This window comes from Leishmania martiniquensis, chromosome 31 (genome assembly GCF_017916325.1).
Source record: "Leishmania martiniquensis isolate LSCM1 chromosome 31, whole genome shotgun sequence".
In the NCBI taxonomy this organism is placed as follows: domain Eukaryota; phylum Euglenozoa; class Kinetoplastea; order Trypanosomatida; family Trypanosomatidae; genus Leishmania; species Leishmania martiniquensis.
The window spans coordinates 119,308-140,589 of record NC_090166.1 but is presented as its reverse complement, the minus strand read 5'-3'; the positions used below and the strand labels follow the sequence as shown (position 1 = coordinate 140,589).

The 21,282-nt window shown below is 62.0% G+C and overlaps 4 protein-coding genes across 4 annotated transcripts; all 4 read left to right on the top strand.

Annotated features, from left to right (window-relative positions):
- Positions 1-1,721: 1,721 nt before the first annotated feature.
- On the top strand, positions 1,722-4,292 carry LSCM1_01344 (uncharacterized protein; the record flags this gene model as incomplete). Its single annotated transcript, XM_067318966.1, has 1 exon — positions 1,722-4,292. The coding sequence occupies one exon, from the start codon at positions 1,722-1,724 to the stop codon at positions 4,290-4,292; it is 2,571 nt and encodes an 856-aa protein (XP_067176245.1).
- A 1,619-nt stretch (positions 4,293-5,911) lies between these two features.
- LSCM1_01343 (uncharacterized protein) lies at positions 5,912-10,402 on the top strand (the record flags this gene model as incomplete). Its single annotated transcript, XM_067318965.1, has 1 exon — positions 5,912-10,402. One exon carries the CDS (start codon positions 5,912-5,914, stop codon positions 10,400-10,402), a length of 4,491 nt encoding a protein of 1,496 aa, XP_067176244.1.
- A 1,033-nt stretch (positions 10,403-11,435) lies between these two features.
- On the top strand, positions 11,436-13,790 carry LSCM1_01342 (uncharacterized protein; the record flags this gene model as incomplete). Its single annotated transcript, XM_067318964.1, has 1 exon — positions 11,436-13,790. One exon carries the CDS (start codon positions 11,436-11,438, stop codon positions 13,788-13,790), a length of 2,355 nt encoding a protein of 784 aa, XP_067176243.1.
- Positions 13,791-16,744: 2,954 nt separating this feature from the next.
- Positions 16,745-20,947, top strand: LSCM1_01341 (uncharacterized protein; the record flags this gene model as incomplete). Its single annotated transcript, XM_067318963.1, has 1 exon — positions 16,745-20,947. One exon carries the CDS (start codon positions 16,745-16,747, stop codon positions 20,945-20,947), a length of 4,203 nt encoding a protein of 1,400 aa, XP_067176242.1.
- Positions 20,948-21,282: the final 335 nt, after the last annotated feature.

The following is a 21,282-nucleotide window of genomic DNA, read 5'->3' as shown; positions in this document are numbered from 1 at the left end:
CCGCGCGACAAGCACTGCCCTCTTGGCTGTGGAGCGGGACCCTGTGGCCGCTGTGCGCCTGAGTGAAGGCGTGCACTCTGCCCATGCCCGCGTGACGAGGATCGCGCGGCACGCAGGCGAAGAGGGTAGGAGGACAGGCGAGAGGAGCGCGCAGGAGACAGATGGCCTGCTTCGAGTGCAGGAGGGCTGGCCGCTGAGGTTGTCGAGACCGAGAGGCCGAAGAGCTGTGATATGTGTGCCTGTGTGTCTGCACGTTTGCGGGTGTGCTCACGGCTCTATGGTGAACTGCTGGGAGGGTGGCACAGTTCGTTTTGTGTGTGTGCGTGCTGTCTCCCGAGCTGGTCCTCTGTAGGCACCGCTGGGAGGAGTGTAACGGCGTCGGACACATCTGTGCGTAGGTGCGCGCCCTCGTGCTTGTTGGTGCACTTGACGGTGCTGCCCGCTCACCTACTTTCTTCTCTACCCATGCGACCATTGTCGTGGACGCTGCCAGTGCCTTGCGGGGCTGCTGAGGGCACGCCGGTTCCTTTCTGCGATCTCTCCTCGGCTTGCGTGTTGCACTTTCGCAGAGGGCGCGTGCGCATGCTTGGAGCTCAGTTGCGTTGGTGTTCTGGTCTTCGGTCGGTGCGCGGATGGACGTGGGGAGCCTCTGGGACGGGTCGATGACGGTGGCATCCACCAAACAGAAGGGTTGCCGTCATGAGTGTGTGAGGGCACGCTAAGGCTAGCCAGATCGTCGCTTTCGCTGGCGAGCATTTCATGAAGACTGATCAGACGAGTGTGTGATCATGACCGATGCCTGCACCCACCCCTCTCCCTTTGGACGAGAGACTGCCGACGGTGCGCCTCTGCTTCAGCAGTGCTTCGAGGACCTCTGTGTGTGTCTCTCTCTCTCACGTTGATCCCGAGTCTCACGTCAGGCATGCAGCAGTGCGCACGCCGAAGAGGTGCCAGAGGAGTGCATCGGCTTCTTTGTAGAATCTATATGTACATCTATATATGTATTCATGTGCGCACTCCTTTAGGTTGGCTTGCCATGCGCTTCACTTTTTTCTACCCCCCTCCCCCTCCCCCCTTTGCTGTTGCCCCCTATTCTTTCGGCGACGTGAGCGCTGTGATGAGAGGAAGAAATGGCGGGCGTCGGCGGGGCGGGTGCCCCCACGGTTCGCCGCGGGCGATACCTGCACGCCCTCGCTTCACCCTTCGCCAGAGACGTTGAGAAAAGGTCCCTGCCCGTGCTATTGCGGTTCTCGCTCTCTCGTTAGTGCAATGTCTGCACTTCACGCGTAAGCCCCCTCCTTCCCACTATGCGACATCTTTCATCCCGCCGGCCGGCGAGGCGGAACGCTGGAAGGGTGGGCTTCTTCGCACTCTCGTCGGCGCACAGACTCGATGCATATACACACGCATGAGGGCTTTTGTGTACGAGACGCGCTCTACTTCTGCCGCTACAGCCTCGGCGTGCAACTGCCTCTCACCCCTCTCCTCCCTTCCCCTCCCGCTGGTGAAAGATGGAAGATGATGTGAATGCGCACAGAGCAGAAAACGTTTTCTCTTGAGAAGTTGCATTCACCGCCTTCGCGAAGTAAACGGCTGTGCTCAGCAGCGCGGCCCAGTACCTCCGCCCCCTCCCCTTTAGCGTAGACGCTCATCGTAATGGGCAGTAGGCCTCCCCCTCATTTCGTTTTCACTGCATCACATCACCGTCTCAGGCTACAGCGATGCTCCATGAGACGTTTCAGCTGGACGCCGAGTCTGTCGCGGCTCTGAGGGCTGCTGTGGGAGCCAGCTCTATCAAACGGAAGAAACTTGATGAGCGTCTCGAACGTAGCCGTGAGAACGCAGCACGCCGCGTAGAGCTGAAGCAGCGGATTGAACGACTCCACGCAAGAATCACGGCACTGCGCCAGATAGCCCGACCAGCGGCACCCCTACCGCTCTTGGAGGGGGCAGCAGCGCCACCACAGTCCCACTTGTCGGCCCCCTCATCCACGCCTCCTCGGTCAGTGGTGTCGTGCCGCACCTCTTGCGGGACAGCGGCTTTGTCACCGCGGAGCAACTCATCGACGTCGGACGAGTTCGACGAGACCACTATCCAGCCGGACTCTTTTCCGGTTCCCGCAGCATGGGGGCAGGGGTCCTCTTGTTTTCGATACGGCGGCCCCTCTGTCAAGGGTGCCGCCGCCTCGGTGATCGATGGCATTCTTTACCATATTGTCACGGAGAAGGGCGACTGGGCCTTTTACAGCGACACTCGATACTACACGGTGCACGTGCGATATCGGATTGCAGCTGGCTCGACAGTGACGCCAGGGCACTGTGTAACGGTAGCGGAGAAAGGGCCGGACCAGGAGCTGTCAATGGAGCTGGGGCCGGAAGAGACCAAGGTGCTGCTCCGTGGCCGCGTGGTGGGCTTCGAGAACCTCTGCAGTACGACACTGCTGCCGCGGCGTGTAGCGACGACGCAAGAGGACGAGGTACTGTGCGCGGAGCCGCAGCATCACTGGAACATTCTCGCCACCTCGTACTCAGACGCCGCTGCGCCAGATAGTCGCACTATGCCGACGGCGCACCTCATCGCCCACTGCGTGGCGAAGCAGATCCGATTCGTCGACCCGCATTTCTTCCCCAGTCACGCCAGCCTTTACCGCGACAACCAAGACAGCTTCTACGTGCCTCCTCTGCACTGGCGGTTGCCTCTCAGCTATCTTCCCGTAGAGAGCAGCGTCCATCGAGAGGTGCGTCTCTTTCGCGGCCCTGCCCTTGACCCGAACGGTCTGCGCACCGGCCGCCTGTTTCCTAACCATCACCTCCTCTCTGTTGCAGTGGGGCTTGCGTGCCGCTGGCCACAGGCGCTGCGCCGGCTCTTTATCCACCCGCATGGTGCACGGCAGGGCAAGCGCGAGCGGTCGGTTGGGGCATATCACGTTGGGCTGTGCACAGGGGGCTGGTGGAAACCTTGGGTCGTGGACGAGTTCATTCCTGCGTCTGCACGGTGCCCTGAGTTCAGCCATACGGCTGACGACCTGCGTGTGCTGTGGATGCCGCTGCTCGAGAAGGCGTGCGCGAAGTCGGTCGGCTCCTATGCCGCAATGCTGGATGCCCCTCTCGAGTACTTTGTCGGCGCACTGACCGGCGGGCCGTGCACGATGCTGCGAGAGATCTGGCCGGCGCGCGAGGACATGCGCGGCTCTACCGCGAAGGCTAAGCGTTTCTTTGCGCTCATGAAGAGCCTGCTGCGGCACCGCGCGACGGGGATGCCGAGCGTTGTGTGTTGGCTGCGGCCCTACTCGCTCAGCACTGCTCGCACAGAGGAAAAGGCCCATCGGCTGGAGGTGCTTTACGGAGAGCTCGGACTCGACCCCAACGTCGCCACGGTGGTACATGGGCTTGAGACACTCGGCGACGGCCACTGCATCGTGCGTCTGCGCCAGACGGACGGAAAGAAGAGGCCCACAGAGGCATGGCTCGACCAATGGCGCCGCGCAGGAAAGTCGTGGGTGGACGAGGTAAGCGATCTCGTGTTTGCCATGGAGGAGGCGGCGGGGGAGGCGCTGTGGATGGCGCTGGAGGACCTGCCGGAGTACTTTCAAGGCGGCTGTGTGGCACCACTGACGATTGGCTGGGGTGAGGTGAGGGTGCAGGGCCGGTTTCGGCAGCGTCAGCCATCTGTGGTGCTGCGGGTGACAGTGACCGCGCCGACGCGCTTGTTGGCGAGCGTGACGCAGCGGGAGATGGATGTCACGGATGCAGTGATGCCGAAGCCGCAGCGCAGACGGAGCTCAATCGATTTGAGCCAAGCATTAGCAGGGCTCAGCTGTCTCCTCTACGCCAAAGGCAGCGGTGACAGCACCAACTTCCTCGGTAGCAGCGGTGGTTCCCCTGACGCATTTCACCTCGTTCCAGAGCCGCATTTTTTGTACGAGCGCGAGGTGAGTGCCGGGTACCTGCTGGATCCGTGCAAGAGTCCCTATTATGTTGCGCCGTTTGTGCACGCCACCTCGTCCGATGTGGCCTTCACGATAACCACTCAACTTGCCCCAGCAGAGCCGCGGCGATGCGCCTCGCCGCATGCAACTCCCGAGAAATGCACGGCGACGGTGCACTTCATGACTGCAAGACGAGGGGCCGCTCTCTTCCCTAATTTAGCTGAACCGATCCTCCGCGAGTCCTCGCTGGTGGTATGTGCGGCATCCACGCACTATCAAAGCTACTCACCAGGGCAGCTACGCATACACGACGGCGCGGGGGTCGCGGCTACTCTCAGGCTCAGCGGCAACGATGTACCGTAGCAGCAACACCAAAAGACACCAACGGCGGCACACCTGTGGCGCACACCTGGCCGCCAGCATAGCTGTGGCTCCTTCGCACAGTCGAGGTGGTGGGGTGCATGCGTGTGTGATGGAGCGTCTCCTCTCTGCGTAAAGGAGCAATCGGTGTCGCGTATTACTGTTTAGTGCCCACGCTCGTCCTTTGGTGCCTGTGCGCGCTTCGCCATTTCGCGACGAGACTAGAGGGCGGGGAGGCCCCATCTCCCCCTCCTCTCCCTCTCCTCACGTGCCTTTCGCGCGCACGCGCTCCCTCGCTCCCTCCTCTGTGCCCTCTCAGCGTGCTTTGCGTTGCTTTCTGCACCTTCGTATATGGAGGGTTCTGCACGTCGATTCGACGCGTCTCATCGACTTTCCCTGTTCTCACGCTTTATGGTGTATGAGTCGCTCACGTCACACCCGCGCCTTCTGTTCGCTCTTCCGTCCACCCCCACCCCCTCACTTCGCACACATGTGCACACAGGGCGGTGCCCGTGAGTCTCAGACAGACACATCACGCCAAGTGGCACCACAACTCCGCCGCGCTTTGTAGAGGTGTGGCTCTCTCTCTCTCCATCTAATGCGCTCGGAGAGATGAGCGCCCCTCCTTCTCCCCCCTGCGCAAGTGGAGCTGTCACATCTTCTTCGATGATGCGCCGAGAGTGCTCCCCCTTTACCCCTGTCACTTCCCAAGTGGCCTCTCACAGAAGCCAGACAGGTCACAGAGAACGTATGCACGCTTACCGCGCGCACGAGCCTTCCAGCTGCCAGGAACGCTCTCGCTTCGGGCTCCGCTGCCATATGGCTAATGGCTTCATCCACGCGTGTGTGCCCGGAACGGTGCGGCGAGCTCACTGCGTCTGATTCAGTCTCTCTCATCTCCTTCAACGCCGTGCACGAATGCTTTACAGCTGAGTACAGCGTACTCCTTTCTTCTTATCGCTCGTATTTCCTCCGCCACTCCGCCGCTCTGCCAGAAAGGGAAGCAGTGGAGCGGCTGTTGCGTGCACGTGTCCATTGCCCTCTCGCGCTCCCGCTTGCGTGAACGGCGACGAGGTGAAGACGCAAAAAAACTGACGCGTTCTCATCTTTTCTCCACAGAAAGGCGCTGAGTCGTCTCACCTCTGTCATTAGGCTCCTCTCTCCTCCCTCCCCCTCCACACACACACACACACACAAGCACATATACACACCGCATAGGGGCACACCTCTTAGGGCAGAGGGATCTCCGATTTTAGTATATGTATATCTGTAAAGTGGCGGTTGTCTGTGTCCGTCTCTTCGCTCTCACGAGTCTGTGCGCGTGCGCGTGTGCGTGCATTCATCTCCATCATCTGGTGCACGGCTGCCCTCGCACATACGTCCCTGGAGTGTGCGTGTTTGCCTGTGCCACCCCCTCCACTCCGGCTTCTCTGCAGTGCCGCGAACAGGAAGGGGAAGGTGAGGTGTAGTCGACTGCCCATCATCGCCATCGCTCCCCTCTTCGCTGCTTTGCCTTCGTCGTCTCTTTCCTCGCCTCCGTCTATGGCACGTGCAGGGTGGCCGGCTCTACCCCTTGTACCCTACCGTCCTCGGCCCAGGACGCCCACACACGTAACATCACCATGCCAAAGATCCCGTTGGCGGTGGTGTCCACCTCATCGGATGACTCGGACGTGTGGTGTAGCGACCCGGCGAGAGACTTCAAGGGTACAGATTGGGCTGTCATGCATATCGACAGCTTCGACTCGCTTCCCTTCTCAGAGGTGTCGCACACTCCATACGGGACGGATTCGAACTTTCTTGACTCCACGTCCCGCGGCGGCTCACCAGCGTACCGCCCGAGTCCCGCTGCGACGGCCGCGATCGATCGCCAGGATGCCGTCACGACGTCTCTCAAACCTGCGGTGCTGAGTCCTCGCCCCGGCATTACACGAGGGCACTGGCTATATGGCAACGATCAGTCCACAAGCATTGCTGAGGTGAGCGGTGCCGCCTTGGCTGGTCTTCCTGCCGCACCGACGCACTTTACACCGAAACGCAGCGATGCCTTAGCGTTGCACCCGAGAGCGAGTGGCGTGCGAGGAGCAACAGGGGCTGCCGCTGTCGTGACTATGGATCGTAGCGGAAAGAAGAGGCAGAAGCTGCCGCCACACCGCACTCGTTCCCTGCAGATTGAGGCAGCCAAATGGCTGGAGGATGAGTGCAGCACAGATGCACTAGTGCTGCGCGAGGTGTCGAAGCGGCGACCGGCTAGCCCGATCGGGCATGATGATGCCGGCGAGGTGTCGCCGTCGAGCTCTTCGGGGACTGCTGGCGTGCTCACGCCGCCGGAAGAGGATTTCGCGCCGCCGTCGAGGCTGGTGACGGGGCTGGAGACTGCCGTGACAAGGGGCAACAGCTGTGACGCCCTGACTGAGAAGACCGCGAGGGAAGACACTCAGAGACCCCCGACGAGGCTCGCAGAGGGGAACAAGGCGGCGAGCGCGGCTGCCATCGTTCTCACAGGCTCTGCCCCTGTCGCGGCAGTACTTGGGGCAACGAGTAATCGCACCTCCCTTGAGCCAGAGGGTGCAACGGCAGAGTCACCGCTGCGGCTTGCCTCGCGTATCAACATGCTACCGCGGCAACGCATTGTTCCTTTAGAAGGCAAGAAGGCCCAGGAAGGTGCGGCGCAGACCGAGTTAGTGACGGCCGCCGCAGAGCAGCTGCAGTCTGAGACACGACTGCGTCAGTCTTCAAGCGTCACGCCGAAGACCGGCATGCTGCCGCTCATTCCGCCAGAAGTGATGCCGCCGGCCACAAAGAAAGCGAATTCGGCAGCAGCCGTCGATGCCACGCCGGCATCTCCCGCCGCGTGCGGCCTCGCAGAGCCACCACCAGCCACCACGGAGGAGCCTTCGCCGGCGGTGAAGCGGCAGCTCCGTAGGCTCCGGCAGGCGCCGAGCGGTAAGCGGCCAGCCAACTCTGTCGAGGCGGTGGCAGCTTCTGCGCAGGGCGTTGAAGATGTCAAGGGACGGCACGCGAGTCACCCTGAGCTTCGATCAAAGGCGCTAGCCTCGAACGCCACTGTCATGCCGCTGATCGGAGTCGCGAAGCCGTCTTCGCTTCAGCTGCCGCAGCCGTCACCAAGCACGCGCATACAACAGCGGCCATGCCTCCGACGACGTGGGCCCGGTTTGGTGGTCGCACCACCAGCAAACGACACGGCAACCGATGCTCCTCACGTAACGGCGGGAGAAGTTGATGTGCATGAGGCGCCTACGCGCACGGGACAGCACAACCCGGTGCCGCCCTTGGAGCCGGTGTCGACAAGAGCGGCCGTCACAGAGTCCGCCTCGAGCATCACGACGGACTCGGCTGTGCCAGCGGAGCGCCCTGGCACGCGTCAGTACGGCCTTGCCGACAGCATGCATATCTCATCGTCCAATCGCATCGCCGCCGAAAAGTTGGTGACCTTCGTGCGCGCCGTCTCCGACCCGGAGGTACTGCATGTCATCTACGACTACCTTGAGGAGCACCAAAAGGCAGTGCCTCGCTACCGGCTCGCTACAGCGGCGTGCCGCGAGCTGCTGGAGCGCAAGGAAGAAATGCTGCTGGCTTGCTTGTCCGCCAGCGGCGGCGAGCTGGTTGAGTGCACGCAGCGCAGCGCGGCGCTCCCTCACCATCCCCGTGGCGAGTCGGTGCCGATGCTGGTAGACTCACCAGTCCAGAAGATGGCGGCGCCGGGCGCACAGGGAAGCCTGACGGAGGCTCAGCGTCTCTTGCAGAAAATCGAAGAGGCCGGCGTCGGCGACAAAGGAGCGGACGACGATCTCGCCACGGACGAGTTCGACGACTTCAACTACCTCCCCACTCCCTACACGCCGTCCAGCCGCTTCTGCTTTGGCCAGCCCAGCGTTTCCGGCCTCGTGACGCGCGTCTTCGCGGAGGGGATGCTCTACAAGATCAAGACCCCAACCGGTGAGTACCACTTCTACAACGACACCCTGCATGAGGTAATGGTTGTGCGCGTGCAGTGCCGTCTACGCGGCAACGAGAAGATCAACGAGCGCGCCATGCTGTCTCCCATCGCTGGCACCGGCGAGACGGAGGTGACGATAGCTGTCTTGCCAGAGGAAACGAACTTCTTCATGAGTGGGGTTGCGCACATGCCGCACTTCCTGGCGAAGAGAGTACCGGTGCCCCGCGACTACGTCTCCCCGTCGGTGACGCAGTCGCTGCGCAAGATCAACGCCGACATCAATGCCGTACGCAAGGCGCTCGGCAAGTGGAGCCGCGCCTCGGACCAGCAGGCCTATTTGAAATGCTGCCTCAAGAACCACCTTCGCTTCACTGACCTGAACTTCCGTCCCAGCGCGGAAAGTCTGTACCGGCCCGAGTTCGACGCGGTCGTCGTTCTCGCCGTCACTTGGAGGAGGCCGGAGGAGTACATCTACCTCTCCGAGGTCTCTCAGACGCGTCTCTTCCGCGGTGAGATCTCATGCTTCCTCGTGAAGCAGGGCGAGCTGAGCAACCACACGGTCGTGGCTGCTATAGCGGCAGTGGCGCAGTTCCCCGCGCACGTGCGGTGGATGTTCCGCCACCCGGTGAGCGCGCACGTGGGCAAGATGGAGAGGGCGCAGGGTTGCTACCGGGTGACGCTGCTACATAATGGATGGTGGCACACTTACTTTGTCGACGACTACGTACCCGCGTCGCTGAGGGGGCCGCTTTTTGCGAGCTGTGCTGAGGACCCGCGCCGGCTGTGGGTGCCGCTGCTGGAGAAGGCATACGCCAAATCGTTGGGCTCGTACGCGTCGACGTGCCTCGTGGACGCGATGGAGGCCCTCGGCGACTTTACCGGATACCCTGCGCGCTTCCTTGACTCCATTTGGGCGGAAGCCGCGCAGAAGCCGAGTGGCAGCGCGTCCTGGTCGCTCTTCCGCTACCTCGAGCGCAGCGTGCGGGCCGGCTGCACGGTGCTTCTGTTCTCTCCCCCCCCTCTCGACGAGCAGTCGAGCGCGACCGTCGATCTGTCCCGCCGGCGGTCTTCTCGAATCCTGCCGGTGAAAGGTGAGGTGCCGCAGTTCCTCCCCGGCCACATCTACTTCCTCCGCGACGTCGCCTTCTACGAGGAGCTGGAGCTGCGAATGGTTCAGCTGAAGAACCCGTGGACGTGGGAGACAAAGGACGGGGTCCACTACGAAAAAAGGTGGAAGTACACGACGTGGTACGACCGGCCCGACGCCAGCCTCAGCGCCATCGGCTCCCTCGCGACAAGCCTCAACGGTCAGGGGTCTTCGCGAGCCTTGGCGTCGCATGCTGGCGGCTCTGGGGCCTGTACCGACTTCTTATCGGAAGCGGTTGCTCTCAACGAGCGCAAGGGCACGATGTGGGTGGAGTGGGGGGAGGTGCTGGCCGCCTTTGCGGGCGGCGGCGTCTGCTACACGATGTGGGATCGACACCGCTACCGTGTCAGGAGCGCCTTTGTGGAGGGACGCCCACGGCTGGTTCTCGAGCTCAAGGCGCAGCGAAAGGCGGAGCTGTTCGTGACGCTTTCACTGGAGACGGCCAGCGAGACGCTGGACAACTTCGGCAACGTCGTCGCTGCTCGCCCCATCCCGCTCCACGGCACGGCGCTCTCAGTCGTGCACCGGCAGGCGAACCAGTCGGCGAAGGTAATCAGCGAGTCCTGCGAGGATGTCGAGTGCGCGACAGACTGCCGAACCTATGTCGTGGCGCGTGATGTGTCCATCAAGCTGACTGTGGAGCCCAATATGAGCACCAACGGCGCCGCTGTATTGGTTGTGCCGCTACTTGATCCCACCTCAGCTCACGTCGTCGCAGTTGGGGCGGGGACTTCGTCCTCCTTCAACATCGCATCTGCAGCCACTGTGCCAGAGGTGCGCTTCGTCTTGTCCATCGTCAGTGACACCCGTATAGGTGATGGCGAGGACTTGTCTGCCCACTTTGTCTCGCTGCGGCGCAGCTGCGGTGTCTTTACAGACCCTACCTCGGCTTTCCCGCTGGAGGGCACCTCTCACGTGACGGCGGAGTATCAGGTGTGCACGGAGGCAGGCGTTGTGACGTGCGGGGGGTCGCGCATATCTGGCAACGAAACGAAGGGCATGTGAACCGAACGGCTGCTATCGCCCCCTCTCCCCCCGCTCGCTCTCCATACTTTCTTCCTGGCATGTGTGTACGGGGGGCGGCGCGCGGATGCCGGGGCTTCTCCCACGAGAAGCCACTGGGCGACGTATGTGAGCCGGGGTGGCGGTGGTACGTTGGTGCGCTCAGTGATGCTCTTGGCGAGACTTGGACACACGTACAGCCTACACCGCTTTGTTTAAGGAGGTTGCACGATAGTTGCTCATCCGCATGTCGGCGGTGGTGCTTCTCCTTCCGTCTCTGTCTGCGCATGATGGTGCCGGGTGTACGAATCTTGAAGTGTTGGCTGCTAGCCTGTCGTTGCTGAGGTACTTTATCGCGCCTGACAACTCCGTCGGCATTCTTTGCCCCTTCCCTCCCCCCTCTATTCTTCCTGGCGTTTCCTTCCGCCCTTCTCTCCCTTTCCCTCTCGTACTCATTCACGCGCTCCGCCACGGACTGCACAGTATGCACTCCATCGCCTTTTCGCGGTTGCTGGCGCACGTGCGCGGGGTGTGGGGAGGCGTCCCCCATCGCACGAATTCGGGAGCGCCGTCAGCAGATAAAATGAGGAGGAGTCCTGCGAAAGCAGCGTGTGGCCGCATGTCGCCCCCTCTCCCTCCCCCTCCCCTTCTCTTCTCTTCCCGCATCTTCCCGTCTCTCGTTGCGTGAAAAAGGATGTCTTGCTGCCAGCGTCGTGGTTCCCTTGGATCCACCCGTCAGTCCGGCGTGCACGTGCGCTGGTCATTGCTTCACCGCCTTCACCTCTCCCCCTCACACAACCTCAGTGTCGCGCCGCGTTTTGCATTCCTCGGCTCTCCCTTCCTGACTCTATTCATCTGCCTCTGCGTCCTGCCCTCCCCTCCTCATTCTTTGGCCACGGCAGCTATACACTCTCCCCATTGTGCTGCAACAACACCCCCCCTCCCCATCGCTGCGCCACGGAGCTCCTCACGCACCTCAAAAGCTCACCGCTATTGCATCCCTCTTCCCCTTCTCATCACTTAACAAGAGAACAAAATGCCAGTCGCAATAGCTGCGCTGCATCCGCCTGAGTTCCCGCCGGGTTACGTGATGCCGCTGCCCTCACGACCTTGCAAGATGGACGAGGATGCGCTGCACCCAGTGAGGGTGCCGACGCCGCTCCCGGATCTGCTGCCGCGCAACATGAAAGACATCCAGAAGATGCGCAGCCTGCAGGCCGAAGGCGACTCGGCCAAGAAGCACGTGCCGCCGCGTCGCGATCTGCCACCACCATACGTGAACGACGACGAGTGCGACGAGTTCGAAGACAAGACGATCGATGCGGCCATTCTGCACCTCTCCGAAAGGGACCGCACGAAGCGCACGGGCCATTCCTACCAGCTTAGCGGCCCCTCCGTCGAGGGCGACGTCACGCCAGTCTTCGAGAACGGCTCTCTCTTCAAGATTGTCACAGCGGATGGCACGTGGTATTACTACAACGACACGGACAAGTACGAGATGCACGTCCGTTTCACCTTTGGTGCCAAGTCGGACCTGCAGCCGGGCGACAAGGTCGAGCTTTACGTCATGAACACAAACGAGCTCTCCGTCTCACTTGTTATCTTTCCCGGAGAGACGGCAAAGCTCGTGTCGGGCAAGATCAACGGCTTCAAGTGCAGCGCGAAGGCGGTCCCACTGAACGACGACAAGCGCGACATCCTCTACGGCGAAGTCAATGACCGCATCGCCGATGATCTGGCGGACATCGCGCAAGCCATCGGGGTGCGTGAGGATGACCTGACAGAGGAGAAGGTTCTCGCGTACTGCGAGGAGAACGAGAGGCCGTACATCGACTGCGACTTCCGTCCGTGCGACTACTCGCTCTATCGCTCTGACGTGGACACGTACCTGCCGCGCTTCATCCCGTGGCACCGCCCCTCCACTTGGATCCCAGAGGAGCAGCTAAAGGAGGTGCGCCTCTTCCGCCGCGATATTCTGCCGTCTCAGGCATCACATGGCTCTATCGGCGACACCTACCTCATCTCCGCCATGGCAGCCCTGACGGACGCCAACGGCAACCGTGTGCGCGACCTTTTCCGACACCCGGTGAGCGCCGCCAACGGGAAGATCGAGCGGGCTCTCGGTGCCTATTGGGTGACGCTGAACTTCAACGGTTGGTGGCTACCGGTGCTGCTCGACGATTTTCTGCCTGCGACACGCGACGGCCCGGAGTTCGCGCGGTGTGCGGTTGACATTCGGCGCATGTGGGTGGCGCTGCTGGAGAAGACCTATGCGAAGGTGCACGGCTCCTACGCAAACATCGCGAGCGGTGACCCGCTGGAGCCGCTGTCAGAGTTCACCGGCTTCCCCGTCACCCGCTACGAGGGTTTCTGGGAGGAAGCTCAGGGCGGCGACGACATGCTATTCCGTGAGATGCTCACCTACGACAGGATGGGATACCTACAGGTGCTTTGCACGCCATCGGATGGCGGCGAGGCATTTGGCAACGCCAACGTCGTGAGCGCTAATCCAGAGCTGGAGGCAACATACGAGAAAATGGGCCTGCTGCTGCACCACGGCTATGCGGTGCTGCAGGTCGAGTACTTTGAAGACCTCGACCTCCGCCTGCTGCGCGTTCGAAATCCCTGGGGCACCGGCTCGGAGTGGACCGGCGCCTGGGGCAAGGACGACAAGCGCTGGAAGAAGTACCCGTCCGTGCGCAATGCGTGCTACAAGAACGGCGGCAGCCCGGCCGATGCCGACCGCACTCTCTGGATGGAGTGGAGCGACGCGCTGAGGATCTTCTCCGGTGGCGGCTGCTGCCATCTGCGCACGCCGTGGTTCGACTACCGCGTCCGTGGCGAGTTCGCGCAGGGCTTCCCGACCGTCTCGTTAGAGATCAACGTGTCCGCGCCGACGGAGGCTTACATCATGCTCTCCCAGGAGGACGAGCGCGACGACCCGTCGCTGGAGTACCACGCGCTGCTTCTGAGCGTATTCCGGCACGGGGGAAAGAAGGAGAAGCTGGATGCGACGAGCAACACGCTTGTAGAGAAGCCGGACCGCCAGCTCAAGTTCAATTTCTCGCGCGACGTTGCGCTCAAGTACACATTTGTGCCAGAGCACAGCCCGTACTTTGTGATTCCCCGCATCCACGACCCCAGCGTGACGAAGCCGTACGTGATGGGCCTGCTCTGCGACACCTACGCCGGCAACGGCATCAAGGTGGAATTCAAGCGGGTCGACCGCAACTGCCGCGTCTTTGCGAACATGCCGACCTTTTCCGCGGCAGGAATGATGGAGGACACAGCGGCGGAGTACCAAATCCGCACCCCCCGACAGCCGATCGAGTGCGTCGGGGAGGAAATCGTCGACGAGCGCCTCCGCGAGTTCGGCATCGTGGAGGAGTAGACAGAAGAGAGGGGCCTGGTGCGAGGGGTGGGCTGCGTGTGTGTGTGTGTGGCGAGTGGTGTACACCAGTCAACTCCTCTACCCCCTCTCTTTCCACTCGACCAACTGATGTTCACTGGCGCACCAGTCAACATGTGCACAGGCCGACAGAAATATGTCTGTTGGTGCCTTCACCTGCGCCACGTACACACCTCTTCTTTGCTCTGTTGCCACTCAGGCCCTATTCAGGCGTCTTGTGCTGCAGGGGCGGGAGGCTCGGGTGTGGTGGGAGGTTGGCGTGCGCGCTGACGCACCGCCCTTCTCTGCATGCCACCCGCCTCTTCAGTGGTCTCCCGCCCGCCCGCTGTCTTCTTGAGCATCTTTGTTGCCTTTTCTTGCCGTGCATTCAAGTTACGTTGTGTGTGTGTGTCTTCCATTTTTAGCGATAAATCGCTTATGTGCCCGCTATGCTCAAGGCGAGGGGAGGAAAGGAGTGGGGGGGGTGGCAGAAGAAGAGGGGGGAGGCGCGTGCATGTACCATGGAAGGGGGCACGTGCGGGTGGGAGCTATATCGCCTGTCATCACTCAAAGCACCCGTCGGACCTTTCATCCACGTTCACGTTGTGCCTCGTGCCGCGCTCGAGTCTGCGCATGTATGCGTGCGTATGCGTGGATGAGAAGAGGCCAAACGGCGTCGCGTTACCGCATCGGCGGGCTCGTTACCCTCTCAGACGTGCGCTGGTACGCACAGCGCCTCGGGCCCGCCCCCTTCCCTTCCCCTTCCCTCCCTCCCTCTCTCTCGCTGTTTCATCTTTTTTCCCCTTTTCACGGAGGGAGGCGAATATGTGCACACATCGAAAACGAATCCGATGAGAGCGCCAGCACATCTGTCCTCTGATAAGTGTGCACGCCGTCACATTTACATATATATATATGTATGTATGCATGTATGTGTGTGTGTGTGCGAGAGAGAGGCTACGAGTGTGCCGACACCCAGGGATGCACACACACACACACACTTCTCGGTGGTCGCTGTCGTGTACGCCTTCGTCCGCGGACGCTACGCGGAACCTCCTAGCGCTGGGCTGCTGTCTAAAGCACTTCTGGAAGCGAATGCCGGAGTGACCTATTTGGCACTGCGGCGAGCCCTCTTCGATATCGCTGCTCTCAGCACGGATCGGAAACGGTATGGAGGGAGGGGGAGAGGGAGACGGAGAAAGGGAAGGGAAAAAGGGCTGTGCGACACTGTCCGGGGCGACCAGCCTGTCGACGCGTCTGTGCACCTTCGAGACCTTTTTGGGCTGACTGTGCTCGCCTTCTATCTCTGGTGAGCCGCTCTCCTCCCTTTCCCGCTGGATCTTTATCTTAGATGCGGAGAAGTGCTTTGGTCGTCGTTGAGTGCGTCGCCCTCCCCGTCCCTCCCCCTCCCGTCCCTCTCCGTCCTTCCCCGTCCCCGCTTGGGGCCTTTTCACCCTCTCTTCTCTTTTTTCTCTGCGATCGCACTGACGCTCCATCCGCCTCCCCTTCCCCCCTCAAATCGTTTCCCTTTTCTGTTGCGCCTTTTTGTGCCTCTGTGGGCGTTTTCTTTTCCGCTGGTGAGTCGCGTCACTGTGGCGATCCCCAACGGCAGCAAGCAGAAGACATCTGCTGCAGCGTCAGCAACAGCGGCCCGCACCGCTTTCCGGCTCTCTCTCCCCGCCTCTCCTCATGGAATCGACGCGAGGTGAGAGGCGTGTGGGGAAGAGTGCGTATTGGGTCCTCTCCGCAGCGCCTAGACCATCGAGAGCATCCTGCCAAGGAACTCCCGCCCATCACGCGCTGCCGCTGCTGCGGCCGAGTGGTCGTCGCTTGTGTATCGGTGCCGAACTGTTTGCACGTCGCTCTCCTCTCATCGTCTTCCCAATTTTCTCCCCCATTTTCATTTCTGTTTTCCTCTGTTGGTTCTCCGTTCACTTTGTCGTCGTGCGCGTGCCCTGCGGTGTTTTTGCCGTGCTGTCGCCGATCCTTGCGCTGCTGTGTCGCAGGTGCGTCGTCTTTATCGCGCCAAGGGTACCTTCTTCGTCTGTTCGGTTGCCTAAACGGACTGCGATTTCAAAATGTGTGTGTGTGTGCCTGTGTATACGCGTGCGATAGGATACGCAGTTGTCCCTCTGAATGTCACCAACACCAACAAAAAGACTCGTGAGTTGCGCACACACGAGGCGATACCAGAGGCGTCTCAGTGTGTGTAGAATTGGAGCGCCGATCGCCCACGCAACACCGCGGGGGCTGGGGGTCGCGCCGTGCGTTTCAACGGAAGCGCTCCACTTCTTCTCATGATGGCAGGCGAGCGGCGGTTCCCGTCGAGCACCGGCAATCGCTGTGAGCGTCGAGCGGGGCGAACGACCCTGACTCTGCACCACGCCCTCTTGTGTATGCATGCATATACGCGCATCTGTGACCCTCTCCTCTCTTCTTGCGGCTGCCGCGCTCCAATTTGGTTGCGGACTGCCGCCGCCGCAGGAGCGCGCTGGCGCGGGTCGCTGTGGATTCTGCGAGCCGATACTATTGAAGGGAAAGCGGACGCCGTCCTGCCCAACTCCTTACCGCAAAAAAAAACTGACGTCGTTGCATATTCGGCAGACACGGCGCTGGTGCGTGTCAGCGACTGAGCGAGCGAGGGACATCGAAGCGTCGCACCTAAGTCCAATCAACGCTTGTGCGCGGCCACACGCTCCCCCCCAATGCGCCCAGTGCCGCTCCGCTCTCCCCTCTCGCATTCCGTGGCGCGAAGATTCACACAAAACCCTCTGCATCCCCCTCCCCCGTTCGTCTCTGCGAGTCGCCCCGGCAGGCGCAGGCCTTGAGCGAATTTATCTCGTGGTGTGTTCGGCGTCTTGGACGGCGGCAGCGGGTGAAAAGCTGTAAGCTGCTGCTGACGTAACGTGAGCTGAACACACGCATGTGCTCTACGGCCCACGAAGGGTTGGGGCTCCATGAATGTCGGCAGCGCTCCCTTGCCAGAGGCCTCGGGGCCGGGTGAAGAAGTGTGCGCAAGTGTCTCACGTCGGTCGGTGTATCAGACATCGGAGTCTTCATCGACGCATGGGCGGCGCTCCAGTCGCAGTCGTCGCTACAGGAGGGCCAGTGGCGAAGCTTCTGTGGCACGTCGCCGGCCGCGGCGAACAGGTGGCGGTGTACAGGCGCCCTATTCCACACACGTCTGCCGCTTCCCTCCCTATTGTCCCCCCTCAGCTGCTATGTTGGACCCCTTTCCCAATGCGCGCATCAACTCGCTGTGTGTCGTGGGCCTCTCCACCATCGTGACCGCACACCGTACCGGTGTTCGACTATATCGGGAGCGACGGCTTCCCGGGCTGGCGGCGTCCGCGGTGCAGCATGCATCGGCGCAAACTTCGGCGTTGAGCACGGGGGCAAGCCGGTGCCCCAGCAACGCCACTGAGCCCGCCGCATCACCAGCTGCCATGCCGCAGGGCACCTGCCCGGCGACGGGCGTGTTCGAGCTGATCGAGACGCGTCATGCGTTTCAGGTGCGTGACTCGTACCTGTGCGCGGCGATGCAGCCCGTTCTTGTCGATGGCGCTGTTTACCTCTCCAAGTGGAGCCGCTACTTCTGCGTCGCGTCTGGCAGCGACCGTGTTGTGCACAGTGTCTCCGTGATGAGTAGCGGGGCGCACTTCTGCTTGAACCACACCCGACACCAGACGAACAAGGTGGTGTGCATGCAGTGCACTCAGCTTGCCTTGGAGTCATACCAGCCGCTCTCCCTCTCCCCCGTCGTGGTGAGCGTCGACGAGGTGGGCGCGATAGTGTTCTTCGACGTGGAAAGAGAGGCGGCGGTGGTCCTGGAGAAGGCACCGCTGTGGTACCGGCAGACCGACGTGCGCCCACGAGAGGAGGCCACCCCTGCGGACAGCCGAGGGCTCGCCAACTACAGTGGGGAAAGGGCTGCGCGTGCAGACAAACAGCACGGTCAGGTGCCTCTTCAGCAGCAGTCCCTCACACCGGAAGAGGAGGACCACGTGCTGAGTACCATGGAGAAGTCGGCCATGTCGGAGCGCACTTTATACCATCTTGAGCACGGCATCGCTACGCGCGTCGCTCTCATCGGGCCCTGCCTGGAGCTGTGCAACCACTGTCACAACGCCTTCTCGCGGTCGACGCTGCCATCACGTGGCTACAAGCTGGTGAGTCTGTACCTCTGCTCACGCGCACGAGACGTACCTGACGAAGCGACATCGCCGGAGGAGGTGCGCGGCAGCAGGGCGGCTGAGATCAACGCTGTTCTTCTGCGGGTTCTTTGGGGCCCTCGCCGCGCCTTTGTGCTTGAGGAGGTGCGCCTCCTGCACGAGGTGGTACCGGCGGATGTGTGCGACGCTGGTATCGCCATGAACGCGCGCCCGTACCAGGTGGGCATACCTGTGACACTTTTGCTGGCGAGACCTGGGCTGGAGCTGTGGCGCTTGTGCGGGTGCACCGGAGATCTTATCGAGACGCGTCGACTGTATGCTGCCAATGGCGATGGCGGCCCCGGCGATCGCCGGTGCGCCTCAGAGTTTTTTCTGCATTGGGTTCCCCTCGGCCGTCACCGACTGGTAGTCGAGCAACGCGTAGACAGCGAGGAAGAGAGATCGTGGTTCTGCACGGCAGCTGTGACGAGCAATGATGCGGTGTTGTTACTTGGCAGTGCGCCGATGCCCGTGGGGCGCAATCCGGTGGAGGTGGCGGGAGTGGATGCCGCTTCTCATTCCGGTGATCCGGGCGCCGTTGCAACGAAGACAGAGCCCGCAGCGGAGGCGTTCAAGGATGTAGACCTGGAGGCTTGGCTGGATGATGTCAACGCTGCTTCGCGGTCCTCATCATCACCGGCGGCGGAGGGTGGCCCCACCGCCGCTGCAACCGCAGAAGCTGCTGAGTTGTCCGCCGGGACGAGTGCCGCCAGAGGCGGGAATGGCGACAGCAACGGAGTCTGCGGCACCCGGCGTCCCGTGACCTATCCGTATACGGTACTCATGGAGCTGTACGCCCCTCAGCGCTCTAGCGGCAGTGGCAGCACGCCTGATAGCACTGCACCTGTCTCAGCAGCTGTGCTCTCTGTGCTGCCGGACTGGACGGCGAATCGCCTGCTACTCTTCATAGCGGACAATGAAGTACTGCTGAGCGTGCCGTTGCCGTTTCTGGACTGCGTGGGTACCCTGAACGACGCCAAGCAGCAGGACGCAGATAGTCGCGAGGGGTGTCGCGCTGCTACCGGAGTTGCTGCCGTGACGAATGCAGTCGATCGCACTCTGTCCTCGCACGCAGTCGCCCAAACCGACCACGCCGCACCGGAGGAGGTGGGGGATGGTGGCCTGTCACAGTATTTGAGGGAGGCCACCAGCAAGGCCGTGGCGACCGCTTCAGGGGAGTGGTTGTCGTCGATGCAGCGCTGGACCCCAACCGTGTCTCCCTACTTTTCCCATTTCGAGCCAGCTGGCGGAACCGCTAACGAAGTCGCGCCACTGCACCATCAACCGCCGGAAGAGGCGCTGGCGCCCTCAGCGGATGGCTCGACAAGGGCGCCGCTTTCAGATGCCGCGACGGCGACATCTGCTGCAGCCTCAGGCGGTCGCCGCGACTCGTACCGCCTGTTCAGTTTGACGCGCCCGCTCGTGGCTGCTCTGTTTCACCTCTCGGGCGGCGATGAAGCGCCTGCGCTGCCGACCACTGCGAAGGCGCCACTCACGGAGGGAGTGGCGAGTTTGGCGAGCGATGCGAAGGCTGTTGGCGTCGCGCTTTCGGTGCCGCCGGTGCAACAGCCAAGCACGGGTGCCATCGGCTCGCCTACTCCCTGTCTCTTTCCTCTGGCGGCCTCTGTTGTTGGCCAGCGCAGTGGCACTTGGCGTCATGGACCTCGCCGCGGCTCATCGCGGGAGAGTGGCAGAGCTGACAGCTCTCGTCATCGCCGCACGCGTAGATCGCCACGCATGAGCACAGAGGCGCCTGCGAGCTCTGCGGCGGCCGCGCACACAGTCACCATTGAAGACGGCGCCGCGGCGCAGGCGTCGTACATCTCGACGCAGATGGCCCTCTTGAGAGAACAGGCCGAGACGCGGAGCGGTAGTCGCGCCTCCGAGAACGGGTCCAATGCGGGCGAGTCCCACAGCGCACAAGAGCCTGCCTCGACCGTATCAGAATGGCAGTATGCGCTGCGCCACGTTGCTGAGGTGGGGGAGCCGCTTGGACGCAACGCGCTGCTTTACGCGTGGGAGGATGGGCACAATGAGCTGTACATTCGATTCACAGTGGAGCAGGATAACCTGCGGCAGCGGGAGATCGCGGCTGAGGGGGGTACACACTCTGGAGCTTCTTCACCTGAGCGAGAGAGCGGGGGCGTCTCGCCTGATGCTGCAAAGCGCAGTCTACGGCCAGCGAGGCCCAGCCTGGCCCTCGGCAGGCCAGCAGACGCGGCGGACGGCGTGCACTCAATAGGCTTTCTCTCGCAGTACAGCGCCATTGTGCACGGGCGCCTTGCCTCTGGGGCCCACGACGGCCGCCGCTTCAACTTCAGCGGCTTCTTTCGCACGCTGCAGGTGCCGCAGCACGTCCTGGATGCACAGGAGCGAGATAAGTGCTGGCTGGAGCTGGAGGACCTGCGCCTGCGGCAGGCGAGAGACTTGGTGGGTCTCCAGCCCTACGATGTGGTGACCATATATCAGAATCAAGAGCGGGCAGCTAGCAAGGGCGCCGAATGGCGACTGCACGCCACGTTCCCCTACGACGATGCGGAGGACGGCCATGCCGTGGATCTGCAGCAACTCAACCGCGATGCCTCAGGAGACGCTGCGGTGTCGGCGGCGCCGGAGTGGCGGTGGGCAGATGCGTCGGAGGTGAAAGCTTGGGCCGAAGACCACCATCTCGCGCGGAGCCCCACAAGCCGTGTCAAGAGCCTCCTGAAAGAACTGAAGGACTGGGAGGTGGGACCGTGGATGTACGCCACCCGCTGGCCGTCGAGAGAGGAAGAGGTGAGAGGCAGCCACGGCTTCCAATGGAGCCCATCCGAGTCCTCGGAGCATATTTGCCGTCGTCGAAGACTGACGCGTCTACGCATCAACATCGCAGAACTGAAGCGTCAGGCTGAGCTAATGGCTTCCCACGAGCACGAGCTGGAGGTACTGCGCGAGACGCTGGGGCTGTAGCCTGGAGACGACAATCACATGGGGACCCCGAAGACCAATAGCTTCATGGAGGCAGCAGTTCCACATGTTTGCTTGCGCCATCGAGGCGGGGTTGCGGGAGCAGATTTGGCCGGCGCGCTTCTCTGCCCCTCCCTCTCCCTCTTCACGCCCGATCTCGCCGTCTCTACTCGCTTCACGTCGCGCGTCTTGTGTGCCTCTCCGCCCTGCCTGTGCGCGTTGTGTGCGTGCGTTTCTGTCTGCCTGTCTGTCTCTCTCTCCTGCAACTGTTCTTCTACTTTCCGCTAACTCCTTTATAAGTGTGTGTCTGTGTGCTCTTTCCCCTTTGCCGATTCTAA